The sequence below is a fragment of the Danio rerio genome, chromosome 2, assembly GCF_049306965.1.
Source record: "Danio rerio strain Tuebingen ecotype United States chromosome 2, GRCz12tu, whole genome shotgun sequence".
In the NCBI taxonomy this organism is placed as follows: Eukaryota; Metazoa; Chordata; class Actinopteri; order Cypriniformes; family Danionidae; genus Danio; species Danio rerio.
Genome location: NC_133177.1, coordinates 10,901,798 through 10,917,368, shown reverse-complemented (window position 1 = coordinate 10,917,368; position 15,571 = coordinate 10,901,798). Strand labels below are relative to the sequence as shown.

The following is a 15,571-nucleotide window of genomic DNA, read 5'->3' as shown; positions in this document are numbered from 1 at the left end:
TGCATGTCCGTAATGTTAAAATCATGCTTTTAAAACATCCTAACAAATAAAAATAAAATAAAAATGCTAATAATGTGCGCAAACATGTTAGCAACTTATTAAAATAGGTTAGCAACTTAATAAGCATGTTCGCAACATAACTATGTGGTCAGAGCATGTTTACAATGTTAAAACACGTTAACAACATTTTAAATTATGCTAAGAATTGACTACAAGTTTAACAACTTGTCAAAATGTGTTTGCCAGTTTGAAAAAGCATTAACATGTTAGCCAAATTAAAACATCTTATTAGCTTGTTAACATTAGCAAGTGAATGGTTAAAACATTAATACGTGCAAATGAGATGTTAAAATATTCCATCAATGAGATAGCACATTTTATGGACGTTTAAAAGATCATATTAAATCCTTTAATTCTAATTTTCAGGGAGCATCTGAATCCTTTTTTATTATTATTTTATTTATGATAGAGTTTATTCAAACCTTTTGAAATGATGAGTCTCAGACAAATGCCTTTTGCTGTACACACACACACACACACACACACACACACACGCAGGTGTACATATATATATATATATATATATATATATATATATATATATATATATATACAGTTGAAGTCAGAATTATTAGCCCCCCTTTGAATTTTTTTTTCTTTAAGTATTTCCCAAATGATGTTTAACAGAGCAAGGAATTTTTCATAGTATATCTGATTTTTTTTTCTTCTGAAGAAAGTCTTATTTCTTTTATTCCGGCTAGAATTAAAGCAGTTATTATTTTTTAAAACACCATTTTAAGGACAAAATTATTAGCTCCTTTAAGGTATTTTTTCCCGACTGTCTATAGAACAAATTATCATTATACAATATCTTGCTTAATCACCCTAACCTAGTTAACCTAATAAACCAAGTTAAGCCTTTAAATGTCACTTTAGCTGTATAGAAGTGTCTTGAAAAATATCAAGTAAAATATTATTTATTGTTATCATGGCAAAAATAAAATAAATCTGTTATTAGAGATGAGTTATTAAAACTATTATGTTTAAAAATGTGTTGAAAAAATCTGCTCTACGTTAAACAGAAATTGGGGCAAAAATAAACAGCGAGTCTAATAATTCAGGGGGGCTAATAATTCTGACTTCAACTATATATATATATATATATATATATATATATATATATATGTTAAAGTCAGAATTATTAGCCCCCCTTTGATTTACACCCCCCCCCCCTTTTTTTAAATTTCATTTTCCCAAATGATGTTTAACAGAGCAAGGAAATTTTCACAGCATGCCTGATAATATTTTTTCTTCTGGAGAAAGTCTTATTTGTTTTATTTCGGCTAGAATAAAAGCAGTTTTTTATTTGTTTAAAACTATTTTAAGGTCAAAATTATTAGCCGCTTTAAGCTATATTTGTTTTCGATAGTCTACAGAACAATCCATCATTATACAATAACTTGCCTAATTACCCTAACCTGCCTAGTTAACCTAACTAACCTAGATAAGCCTTTAAATGCCACTTTAAGCTGTATAGAAGTGTCTTGAAAAATATCTAGACAAATATTATTTACAGTCATTATGGCAAAATTAAAATAAATCAGTTATTAGAAATGAGTTATAAAAACTTTTATGTTTATAAATGTGTTGAAAAATTGTCTCCCCATTAAACAGAAATTGGGGAAAAAACCAACAGGGGGACTAATAATTGAGGGGGGCTAATATTTCTGACTTCATCTATATATATATATAAGCGCTTAAGATTTAGATGGCAATTTTACTGTTGTTATTACAAACATGCTATTTTAAAAATATTTTTGTGGAGATATATACACACGATATTATAGAAACATGACGCCTGTCATTCAATTCGGTGGGCAGGGAAAACCACACTACTCCATCAGCTTGCGGTGGGCCTCAAAATCACTGGGATTTGGCTCCTAAGTTAACATCAGTTAATTTTAAAACAGAGGCTTGTTTTTTCACTCCAATATTACAATGGACACACCACACCTACCCACAATTCTGTCCGAACAAGTTGCAAAAGTTGATTTTCGTCATAGGTGCCCTTTAAATTTGTTTAACTTTGTTGACCTTTATTATAGCAGTCAACCTTTAGTATCATAATATGACATTTTCTGAAGAACATAAATATACCAGCATCCCTCAGGCCTCCTGCAGAAGTCTTTGAGGGGAAAACATCAGTTATGAAATGTTACATGACAAGCAGAAGTGACCACGTTACAACATCAAATTCTTGCTATACAGAAATTAAACAAAACCAACAGGTTGTGTAACACCGATCTTCCCAGAGCGTTGCTAGAGATCGTTGCTAGTGTCGTTCCAATAACGTATTATTTAATCATATTTAAATAAGTCTGGTGCATATGTTTATTTGAAAAGTAATCAAAGGTATGTGTTGTGGTTTCAGTATGATTCAAGATTAATGTCATCCTTTCTGGAACACAAAAGAAGATATTTTGAGCAAAGATGCAAACGGGTGATTATTGACTTCCATAGTAGGAGAAAAACCAAATACTATGAAAGTGATTACAGGTTTCCAGCATTTTTCAAAATATCTACTTTTGTGTTCAACAAAAGAAAGTCAAAGAGGTTTGTAACAAATGGAGGGGGAGTAAATAAATGTTGACTGTAAGTATTAACTCTGTCATTTTTATTGTGTGTGTTTGTGTGTGTGCTTTTGTGTTTTCAGGGTGCTGTAGGCCACAGCCAGCAGCTGCGTGTGTATCGCGAGCAGCTCCTGAAAACAGTGCAACAGTTACAGGAAGCACAATCCCGCTGCGACTCTCTAAACAGACAGATTGAGGAAATCACCCGACAAGCACATCAGAAGGTGAAACATCTGCAGCTGCAACACTACAGCTGTTCCTCACTACATCATAATGAGTGCTTGCTAAAAATGGCTCAATTACAGACTCACATTTCAAGTTAATTTCAAATCAGATGTGAGCAATTCAGTTTTCCAGAATGAATTTCTTACATGTATACTGAACAAATAGTGTTGTTTTGTAGAACTCTTGCTTAACATTTCCTCACACACTCAAGTGGTTCTAAACCTTTTATTTCTTTACTAAAATTAGATATTTTGAAGAATGTTGAAAAAGCACTCATTGACATCCATTTTTAGGTAAAACAAATAGGCCTACAATGGAAATCAATGGCTGACATTATTCTGTATGTCTTTATTTGTGTTAAACAAGGAATAAACTCAAATTTGTTCAGATTTGGAACAAGTAAAGGATGAGTAAACCATGGCCAGATTTCAATATTTGACTGTTATGGATTTGGCTATGACTGTTATTGGAAATCTTTTTTTTTCAAACTTTTTTACTGAAAACAGTTAAGTAATAATTCTTAAAACCGCCGAAAACTGAAAATGCCATTTTAGCCCTTATGTGCTGTAAGGGTTGTTTTATCCACTCTGGGTTGATTTTGTGTCCTAATTTGGCCATAACTGTTTCCGTTTCAGCTAGCAGAATGAGTTTTGGAGACGAATCTCATTTTGACATGTATTTTGAGAAAATGCTTTGAATTTTTTTTAAAAACTCAACAATATTTTCTGGGCAAATTTACTAACCATTTGTTATGTTAGCAATTAAAAACATCCACTGAATTAAACTGCCGTAAAAATGCATTAGATTAATCTTATTTTTTTCATATTTCTTTGCATAAATCTGTTAATCAACCTCAGTCCTGATCAAAACTACTAAATTGCTTAGACCAGGGGTGCTCAATCCTGTTCCTGGAGAGCCACCTTCCTGCAGATTTCAGTTGCTACCCATATCAAACACACCTGCCTGTAATTATCAAGTGGTGTTCAGGTCCTAATTACTTGGTTCAGGTGTGTTTGATATGGGTAGCAACTGAAATCTGCAGGAAGGTGGCTCTCCAGGAACAGGATTGAGCACCCCTGGCTTAGACAATTGCATGATTTTAACTCTTTAATTGCCAAATTCATAAATTATGTCACTTATTTGGTAAAAAAAAAAAAACACACCAAATGACGTATTTTCAATTTTAAAAGTACTTGTGGACTGAATTTATTTTTACATTTGATCAAAGTCTTGGACATGTGAAACATCATTGACTTTGATTCTTTGTTTTTGATTGATTTTCATTTTTTTCTCCCTGATGTACTGTTGGTGGCTGGTTTTGCCCCATTGACCCCGTTTTCTTTGATTGCAAAACCAGGACATCATATAATCATGCATTTTTGATTGTTGGTGGTTTTCTCTGTTGGGAAGAGGTACAATTTGTAATTGTTACTGTTGATCATCAGTTGGCACAATTAACCCTTTAGATAGGCCTGTGCAAAAAAAGCTTAGTTTCTAGATTTTATATGGAGTGTAACAGAAAATGTAAGTGTTTGTGTCTGTGAGTGTGAGAATGACCTTTGCGCACTTACCTTGATGTGTCTGAGAAAATCTAAATATGCATCTCAGCTGTCAGATTCTACAAAGACTGTATTTTATGCACCATCAAATGTGGTTATAATGGAAGTCAATGTGGCAAAAACAGCCACCAACAGTAAATAAGGGAGAAAAAAAAGAAATTCTAACAATGCATCAAAGCCAATGTTGTTACTAATCGTTCACATGTCCAAGATTGTGATAAAAGGTTGAAAAATATCCAGTCCAAAAATACTTTTTAAATTTAAAATACATAATTTTGTGTGTGTTTTCAATATATCAGTGACAGTATTTGTGAACTTGGCAATTAAAGAGTTAAAAACCTCAAATTTATAAACAATTTAGTAGTTTGATTAGGTTTTTTTTAATTTTTATGGTAGTAAATTTGAACAGTGCACAAGGGTTAAAATGGATAAAAAGTGATGTTCTCCTTATGTACCTGCAGACATATCTATGCGTTTACTACATAAAGAAAGACAAATACAAAGTCATATATCACACTGACAGGACAATTACCACAGTTTGTTATGCTGTCATGGTAATTCTGGTAAAACGATACCTCTCGACTCAATCTCTGATCTGTGCTGACAAGTTTTCTGATAATAGGCCTAATAGCCAGTGTTGGGTGAGTTACTTTAAAAAAGTAGTTTATTACTAATTACATCATTTAAATTGTATTAAAATGACTTTTAATATAATGTGTCTGATATAATTTAATTATTTGATTCAACACTCCTTAAAATCCTTATAAATCTCAGAGCATAGACAATAGAAAAGCTTAATTGTATAACATATTCTTTATTATATTTTTATTGAACGCGGTTATCGGCGACGCAGTGGCGCAGTAGGGAGTGCTGTCGCCTCACAGCAAGACGGTCGCTGGGTCGCTGGTTCAATCCTCGGCTCAGTTGGCGTTGCTGTGTGGAGTTTGCGTGTTCTCCCTGCGTTCGCGTGGGTTTCCTTCGGGTGCTCCAGTTTCCCCCACAGTCCAAAGACATGCTGTATAGGTGAATTGGGTAAGCTAAATTGTTCTTAGTGTATGAGTGTGTGTGAATGTGTGTGTGGAAGTTTCCCAGAGATGGGTTGCGGCTGGAAGGGCATCCGCTGCGTAAAAATGTGCTGGATGAGTAAGCAATTCATTCCGCTGTGGCGACCCCAGATTAATAAAGGGACTAATTGATAATAACAAAACTCTTTTACATTGACTTGATGTGTACATTTATATATATATATATATATATATATATATATATATATATATATATATATATATATATATATATATATATGTATATATATATTTATATTTATACAACAGTTCTGTCTGGTTCTTGAATCTGATTGGCTAATAGCTGTGTGATATTCAGCAAATAACAGCACTCGTCCAGCCTCTTCACTCACTCACCCTTGTGTATTACTCCGCCCACATACAGCGACAAGCAGAGGTCACTACAGTTTGACAAATATTGCAGCTTTTGAGACTTTTTTAGTTGAGAATGTGGTTGTTTATATATATATATATATATATATATATATATATATATATATATATATATATATATATATATATATATATGTATGAAATTTAACTTTTTTTACCATAAATTAGAGCCAAACAGGAACTTGATAGAAAATAAACATATGCATCGAAACAATGACACAATATTTCCGAAATACCATATGCTGACATACATTTCCATCCTTATTCTTAGTACTTTAAGCATATTCAATCATTTTGATAAATATAGCCTTTTTTTAAATCTTCTTGAAAACATAGTTATTTTGCAAAATATATTTGTGTATAAAAAAACTAATTTTCTGCCACTTTGAATTTTTTAAGCTAATATTTTAATAACAGTAAACATGTGACATGTGAAATATATAGTATAATCTGCTGGTTTTAAACATACAGAATAATAATGGAATGCAGTTATGTATGCAACCATAACATTACCCTCATCCATTTAATAAAATAAGCTGACAGTTTACAATGAAGTATTTCATTTTTTCCAAATGTAAAAAAAAAAACATTAGGTCTTACAACAGGACAGATTTGCAGAGGCACATGAAGATTTCAAATTTAGCAATATTTATCTTCTGGCTAACAATGAGGCGAAAGCAATTACATTGTTATGGTGTGTATAATATACACTATCAGTAGCAGCTTAACCAAAAATTGCAATTATTGTTCAATAAAATTTACATAAATTATAAGAGCTATTTATAGTGTGTCGAAAAATGAAGACCAGAAGGAATTCAATTTAGGGCAAGTGTAAAATGTTTGAGTATGGTCTGCTGGGGACATATTGGTGTAGTGGATTCTGTGAACAACTTTGAACTGAACAAGGTTTAAACAAGCACAAATACAGGTAGAGCTGGTTTTAGCTAGGATATTATTCCACAGCTTTTCATCAAGTTCTAAGCCTACAGGTAGCTCTCCCTGCCAACCTATCCTCAAGTACAGAAAGAGGAGGGACATGTACAGAACAAAGCAGGCCATAGATCCAGGCAATGCAGTTCTGAGAATTTAAGAGTGGATGGTTTGAGATGGTTAAATGAGAGTTTTCTTTGGATGGCGGGGGAATGTAGTAAGATACGTTTTAGCAAAATTGCGTAATTGAAATTTATGGAATAAATTATATTCGGAAATTTTGAATCTGTTCAGCAGCTCATTAAATGAAACAAATAAGTGGTCATGAAATAGATCTTGAAGCAGTACTAAGCCCTTTTCTCTCAGCTGTGTGAACGTTTAGTCCAGAACAGAGGACAAGAAAAGATGGTAATTGTAGATAGCATTTCCAGATGCTGCTTTGAATTTATTTATATAGAACTGTTGAATTCATGTACAGTATTTAGGGAGGTATTTACAAGTAACTGTAATTAAGTAATCTAAAAATCCCTTTTACAAGTAATCCTTTACTTTTTTCAGCTAGAAATAAATTTAATTACAGTAACTAGTTACTTTGTTACTTACTCTCAAAACATCTAATAGCTTTGTTAGACATTACATTTTATATAAATATAAGTTATACACTTACCAGCCTTTTTATTAGGTACACCTTACTACTATGGGTTGGATCCCTTTTGCCTTCAGAACTGCCTTAATCCTTCATGGCATATAAATTCAACAAGGTACTGGAAATATTCTTTAGAGATTTTGCTCCATATTGACATAATACCATCATGCAGTTGCTGCAGATTTGTCAGCTGCACATCTATATTGCGAACCTCCCATTCCACCACATCCCAAAGGTACTCTTTTGGATTGAGATCTGGTGACTGTGGAGACCATTTAAGTACAGTGAACTCATTGTCATGTTCAAGAAACCGGTCTGAGATGATTCAGGCTTTATGACATGGCGCGTTATCCTGCTGGAAGTAGCATCAGAAGATGAGTACACTGTTGTCTTTAAGGCATGGACATGGTCGGCAACAATACTAAGGCATCAACAAGGCATTTGCGCCCACAGAACTGCAGCTCACTGGATTTTTTGTCTTTTTTGGACCATTCTCTGTAAATCCTATTAATGGTTGTGCGTGAAAATCCCAGTAGATCAGCAGTTTATGAAATACTCAGACCAGCCTTCTGGCACCAACATCCATGCCACGTTCAAAGTCACCTAAATCACCTTTCTTTCCCATTCTGATGCTGATTTTAAACTGCAGCAGATTATCTTGTCCATGTCCACATGCCTAATTGCATTGAGTTGCTGTCATGTGATTGGCTGATGAGAAAGTTGCGCTGACAAGCAGTTGGACAGGTGTACCTAATAAAGTGGCCAGTGAGTATGTTTTAAAAAGTGTAAAACCAAAGATAACAATTCGTGGTGGCCAAAATTTATATTCATTTTGAGACATGCTGATGGTTGCTCTGATCACAGCATTAGATGAAGTGATTTGTGATGTTTTTATCCACTTTTGATTGTAATATTTGGTATGTTCACATTTTTACTGCAATTACAGGATCTACTGCCATAGTGACAGTATATGTCCTGAGAACTTGCCTGACAATTGATTATACACATTACAATCAATAAAATGTGGTTTGTTTTATAATTTTGTTGTGTTTTTTAAATCAATATCATTTAAGTTAATGAGATTAATTTTTAAACTCTTACAAATTAATATTATTTTCATCAAATAATTAATAATTAAAGTTATGTTTTTGTTTATATTATAATCTTTATTTTACCATGAAAAGCACATTGAGATTAAAAACCTATTTTACAAGAGCGTCTTGGCCAAGATTAGACTGTGTAACGTTCACATGGGTTTAACAAACAAACAAACAAACAAATAACAGGTAACATCATCCATCACACATCACTCATACATTGAGGGTTAAAAACTATTCGGAACATCTACAGGCCAATATTTTGAACTCAAAATCATTTAAAATCTTTTTAAAAGCATGTATTGAAACCAACTCTTTAAACTGCAACTGTTTAGAGGTTATTCCATGCAAAAGGTGCTGCATATTTAAAAGCCATTTTTCCCATTTCAGTACGCAACACTGACACAGACAATAAATAAAGTTCCCGAGACAGAAATCCTGTCTCCTATAATTAGAGACAGGTTTTTTACAAATAATTTTGAAGGTAATACTTTTTTACAGGTAATTTTGAAAATATGAGGGGCGTAAATCTAGAATGGATTTATAAACAAAGATATGCCAATGCTTGAACTTAATTTAGAATTTTCTGTTTTGTATTTTATTTCCGCATATCTCTATTTCTTAAAGCCAAGAAGTTCAGTTTGGCTGTTTCAGTTGATTTGTTATTAAAACTTCCTTAGATGTTGTAGATCCCCAACCGATAATCACATTCACAAGCTTGCATTGTTAATTTTAAAAAGAAAAGAAAAAAAGTCTAGTCTTCCAGACTCCGTTCATTTTACCAGTAAATTCAAACAGTTAACTCTGTTTTGATGTTCTTTGAAGTGGCAGACAGATCACTACAGATACCTCAGATTAAATAAATGATCTTCCTCTTTACCAGTTAAAGCACAAAATAAACATCATCCCGCGTCTTATGCAGCCTCTCAATCAGTGTTTCAGCCATAGAAAATGTCAACAAAAGAGCTTTTAAACAGTATGTACTTAGTATTAGATGTACCTTTATTTACATTTATTTCATTCAGTGCTCACAGCCACTAGTTGAGTTCGCCAGTTTGGATGTTTGTATTCAGGGGTTTTGTTCTCAGTACCTGGAATCGACTTAAAGTCTTGTGTCAACAGTTTGCTGCCCTGCTGTAATATTGGTTTGCATGTAGAGCAGTGAAGCTGGTTATTTCAGTTTAAACTTCAGTTAAGATATGTTTTTAAAAGCATATGCTTCAGATAAAATGTGACCATATACCACGCAAACCAGTCATATGTCCTTCATATACATATATATATATATATATATATATATATATATATATATATATATATATATATATATATATATATATATATATATATATAAATTCACCATAGAATTATAAGGTTTTATCTGCGTTCTGAATGATTTTGAGATATTGAGCTTCAAAGTTTTTACCTTCCATAGCAAACAGTATGTGTGTAACATTTGTTTTTTAAATAAAAGTTTTAAAATGTAAACAACTTAAACCTATTTAGATCAATCATGCATGTTTTTTGGTGAATGCAAAAAGCTAAAATTTTTCTGGAAAGCAGTACAGGACTTTACAGCCAAAGCTTTGCAAGTTCCATTGGACAACACACCAACACTATACCTCTTTGGTACAGAACTGAACAAGACACTTGATCCTATTTCTATAAAGAGACTTGGCATCATCTCCTATCTAGCAAAAAAATGCATTTTGCTCAACTGGAACCAACAAAAACCTCCAACATTTGAACTCTTTATAAAACTCTTGAATGAAACAATGCCCTTGGAACAATATACATACTACTTAAAAAACAAAGGGAATGCCTTTCAAAAAATATGGATGCCTCTAATGACCCTCTGACTCTATGAACACATCTGATGTATTTTCACAATATGTGTGACCTTAATCACTGCATAACTTTGTGTATTATGTTTTATTTTTTATTTTTTGTATTTTGTTGGTATGTTTATTTATTTCTTTATTATTATTATTTTGAAATAATTTAATTATAGATTTTTTTTTCTCTTTGCCTTTTGCTGCTATATTTGTCTACTGATACATTTGTCTTTGCCCTTTTTTGTTTACGTTTGTATGTTCATTAAAACCAAAAAAAAAAAATGTAAACAACTTATAAAAAAAACTTTCCATAATGTAAATAAGTTGTCATTTAATAAGAATATGTCAATAACTCAATTTTGACAAAAATGTCAGATAGAACCTTTTAAATCTAAGGTGAAAATCTGGAGGGCGACGCAGTGGCGCAGTAGGTAGTGCTGTCACCTCACTGCAAGAAGGTTGCTGGTTCGAGCCTCGGCTGGGTTAGTTGGCGTTTCTGTGTGGAGTTTGCATGTTCTCCCTGCCTTCGCGTGGGTTTCCTCCGGGTGCCCCGGTTTCCCCCACAGTCCAAAGACATGCGGTACAGGTGAATTGGGTAGGCTAAATTGTCTGTAGTGAATGGGTGTGTGTGGATGTTTCCCAGAGATGGGTTGCTGCTGTGACGACCCCGGATTAATAAAGGGACTAAGCCGAAAAGAAAATGAATGAATGAATGAAAATCTGGAATCTTGAGGTTTCAAGTTTCAAAAAGAAAATCAAAATACTCCAAATCACCTTTTGAGTCGTCCAGATTAAGTTATTAGCAATGCATTTTACTAACAAAAATGGAGATTTATGGTCTATTTACAGTCAGGAATTTACAAAATATCTTCATGGATCATGGTCTTTACCTAATATTTTAATTATTTTGGTCATATAAGAAGCATCAATTATATTGACGCATTGCCAAAAAACTACTTGTGTAAGGCCCCGATCACAATGAATGCATTTTTTGAAGTAAGAGGCATCTTTTTCTATTACTGGTAAGCAATAAGGGTTGGCATGCGGTTTTGCATCTGGGGCATCTCGCGTTTTTGATGGAGTGCTTTGTGTGCCTGCAGTTGAAAAAACATCAACTCTGTGCGGAAAAAGTACCTGATGTCATGCGCTCCAGCATGAAAAGTCTAGAGTAGATACAGCTGAGGATACTTGGAGGTGAAGACATTCAATTCAATTCAAATCATTCATTCATTCATTTTCTTTTCGGCTTAATCCCTTTATTAATCTGGGGTCGCCACAGTGGAATGAACTGCCAACTTATCCGGCATATGTTTTACACCGCGGATGCCCTTCCAGCCACAACCAATCACTGGTAAACATCCATGCACACTCATTCAATATGGACAATTTTATCTCACCCAATTCACCAAGAGCACATGTCTTTGGACTTGTGGGGGAAACCGGAGCAGCCTGGAGAAAACCTATGCGAACACGGGGAGAACATGCAAACTCCACACAGAAAAGCCAACTGACCCAGCCGAGGCTCGAACCAGCGACCTTCTTGCTGTGAAGCGATCGTGCTTCCCACTGCGCCACCATGCAGCCCTCAATTTAATTCAAGTTTAGCACTTTTCACAATAATTATTATTTTAAAGCAGCTTTACAAATGGTGCACACTATTGCATTGCAATCAAATTCATAAAAGTTATGGTTATTAGTTACTATAACTAAATTTAGTACTAACAGTCAATACAGCGGTATTTTTGAGACGCTGTACAACAATGACTATTGTTATGTTTCTGTTTAGGTTTAGGGTTGGGGTATGAGGGAGATGTTAATAAACACAATGTAATGGTTAATTGAACAAATAATAGTAAAGTAAGTAAATAGTTCTTGTTAACTTCTGCCTGGAGCTGTATCCCTTTTAGCAACAACCCTCCAGTGTCAAGACCATTGATACATTGAATGCCCTGTACGTTAATGCAGAGCCATATTGCATTTGCAGAACTGAAATCGGCACCTTAGGCCATATTTCACGCCTACATAACTTTACGTTTTTTTAAGAACAGATATGTGTAATATCACAAGCTCTGACGCACCATTCCAGGAAAGTTCATTGTTTAGTTTTCTTTTCGTGAGGCGCCTCTCGTTGCATTTTTTAACCCTCTTGTTGTTTTTCTGCAGGAGAATGAAGTGGGTCAGCTGCGAGAGGAGTTGTGTGTGATGGAGAAACGCTCCGCACAAGCCGAGGTCAGACTCCAGGCCAGTGTTTCCACTCTGCAGCAGGAGCTTGAGCAGCAGAGGGAAGAGCACCGCAAAGAGGTGCACAGAAAGTTTCATCTTGGTTCTGGCTGGTCTGTTTTGCTGGACCTGACCCTTTCTTTTTCACTCTCACAGCTTTCAGCCCTGCAGCAGACGCGTGGGCAGCTGCTGATGGTGTCGGATCAGATCTCCAGCAGTTTGCGTAACTCTGGGGAGCAGCTGAGCCAGCGGCTGCAACAGGCCAGAGATCAGCTGGAGGAGGCCAGGTCTACCTCTGCGCGCCTACACGCTGAGCTTCACAACAAAGAACAGCTCCTGCAGAATGCTAATGAGAACCTGCTTATCAAGGTGCGTGACTCATTGTAGGGTGTGATCAACTTCATTTCAGAAAACAATTTAATGCAAACAATGCAAACTTGATGAACTGTTTATCCCAAGGCTCGTATAAAAGTTTTTTACACTTAAGTTTAGTACATTTAGTGCAAGGAAAGCACTTACAATAAATACAATTTTATTGAGAAACTTACAGCACTTACAATAAATAAAATCTTATTAAAAAAAAGTTTTAAAAAAATAGATTTAAAATTTTCTTTGTTATTTATTTATTTATTTATTTTGCAGAATTTGGACAAATTCTAACTAATTATTAATATTAAGTGAACATTTTGTAAGTTTATACAAACTGTTAATATTTATCTGTAATATTATATTTGTAATATTTTTACAGACTTTTAAAATGACCATTGTAATGTTTTGCTGTAAAATAAAAATGTCATTTATATTTAAAGTGTGTAGTAGTAGTAATAATAATAATAATAATAATAATAATAATAATATAAATTATAAATACACATATATGCAAATATAAATGCAATTGGTTTATAGATCCACAGTGACCTGCTTCTCTCTGCAACGTACATATTTCTGTAATTAGTTCACACTAGTCATATCACAACAAATACTTACAATTTTGTAAACATGTAGTTCTTACACCACAATAATAAGTAACCTCGGAGTAGTAACAGTATTCAGAAAAGAAAAGTGTAATGATAAAACAAACAGAAACTGTTTAATTTTCAGACACCCTTACTTTTCACATTTTTTGCTATAAAAATGACTTTGTGGTGGTTATTCTCAGAAATTTGTGGATAATTTGGCAATAAAAATAAATAAATATATATATTACATTTTAATATAAATAAAACAATAATTATATACAGTTTAAAAAATATATATATAATATATAGTATGTATATATATATACAGTGAATATTATTAGCCCCCCCTTTGAATTGTTTTTTTTTTTTCCCCCAAATGATGTTTACCAGAGCAAGAAAATTTTCAGAGTATGTCTGATTTTTTTTTTTCTTCTGGAGAAAGTCTTGTTTATTTTATTTCGGCTGAAATAAGTTTATAATCTTTTTAAGACCATTTTAAGGTCACAATTATTAGCCCTTTTAAGCTATATATTATTTCGATAGTCTACAGAACAAACCATTGTTATACAATAACTTGCCTAATTACCCTAACCTGCCTAGTTAACCTAATTAACCTAGTTAAGCCTTTAAATGTCACTTTAAGCTGTATAGAAGTGTCTTGAAAAATATCTGGTAAAATATTATTTACTGTCATCATGGCAAAGACAAAATAAATCAGGTATTAGAAATGTTATTAATGTTAGTTAAAACTACAAAAAAAATCTTCTCTTCGTTAAAGAGAAATAGGGGAAAAAATAAACAGGGGTCTAAAAATTCAGGGGGTCTAATAATTCTGACTTCAACTGTATATGTATATTTACAATATTAGGTAGCTTACTATGTTAGGTGGACAATCTCACACAATGACACAAATCATAAAAATTAAACTTCTTTATTTTAGTCTCTTAATAATAATAATAATAATAATTCCTTACATTTGAATAGCACTTTTCTAGACACTCAAAGTGCTTTACACAATAAGGGGATCTCCTCATCCACCACTTGTCAAGACAAGGTCTAAAACATATCTTAAACGTTAGGGATTAACTCAAAGGAAGGTTGTATAACTCTTATTTTTATCCATGGTCTTACTTTCTCTCAGACTCAGGACTTGCATTAGAGCGTCTCCTACTGTAATACAACCAAAACACAGATTGCCGTAAAACTCATCAATGGCAGGGAAGCATTTTCCTTGTTAACTACAGGGAAAGAGTTAAACAAAATAATTTATTAAATTGACATAATACCAAACATACATGTAAATTCCCACAAATAATGTCCTTCAATTCAATCAAGTCCAGCGGCAGTCATCTTTGAATCAATTTCCATCATTATAAGCTGCTTGCTTTTCTGTTTGTTCCATCGCTCCGTTAGTTAGATGTTTGCTCCAACTTTTTTGCAGTCTAAAGCACATCAAATGCCCAATTTGCACCACTGAATGTCTAATCCAAACTTTGCATTGACTTCACAAGTAAATCACTCAAGCTTCAACCACGTCTGCTTACTGCACAGGCTGCAAAACATTTCCCCCCACTCTCATGTAATGTTAGGATTGTGACGGCACAGGTGAGATGTCATTTTTCAAGAGACACTCAAATACATCACGCGTGCTGCATATGCGACCTTTATAAGTCATGTAAAACAATTTATTGCAAACTGAAATAAATATAATTTAATTAAATGGTTTGAAATTTTTTGCATTGAAATTAAGAATTTTGCAGGATCTGAAAAATATGCAACTTTTTGTTGATTTGCATTGGATTTAGTGATCGCAGAATCGCGAAAAACTAAGGGGGTCTGAATTATGTAATTATTAACAACATTTTTCATAATCATCAACCATACATAAAAACTAGAGGTGTGTGGGAATTTCGCTGTACATATGCTTGCTTTCTTAATGCAACCTCAATTTTAATTCAGATTGGATTCATTCTGACTGGCTGATAAAGATTTTAAGGTGTGTAATTATCTTTG

General features: G+C 33.5%; 1 protein-coding gene across 4 annotated transcripts in view; it reads left to right on the top strand.

Annotated features, from left to right (window-relative positions):
- The window catches only part of ccdc18 (coiled-coil domain containing 18), a 96,348-nt gene that overhangs the window by 70,671 nt on the left and 10,106 nt on the right, over window positions 1-15,571 (top strand). For all 4 annotated transcript variants that reach the window (NM_001365136.1, XM_073919498.1, XM_068224595.2 and 1 more), the window contains exons 24-26: window positions 2,714-2,854; window positions 12,543-12,680; window positions 12,756-12,968. In NM_001365136.1, coding sequence (NP_001352065.1) covers window positions 2,714-2,854; window positions 12,543-12,680; window positions 12,756-12,968 — 492 coding nt within the window. The remainder of the gene's footprint in view (window positions 1-2,713; window positions 2,855-12,542; window positions 12,681-12,755; window positions 12,969-15,571) is intronic.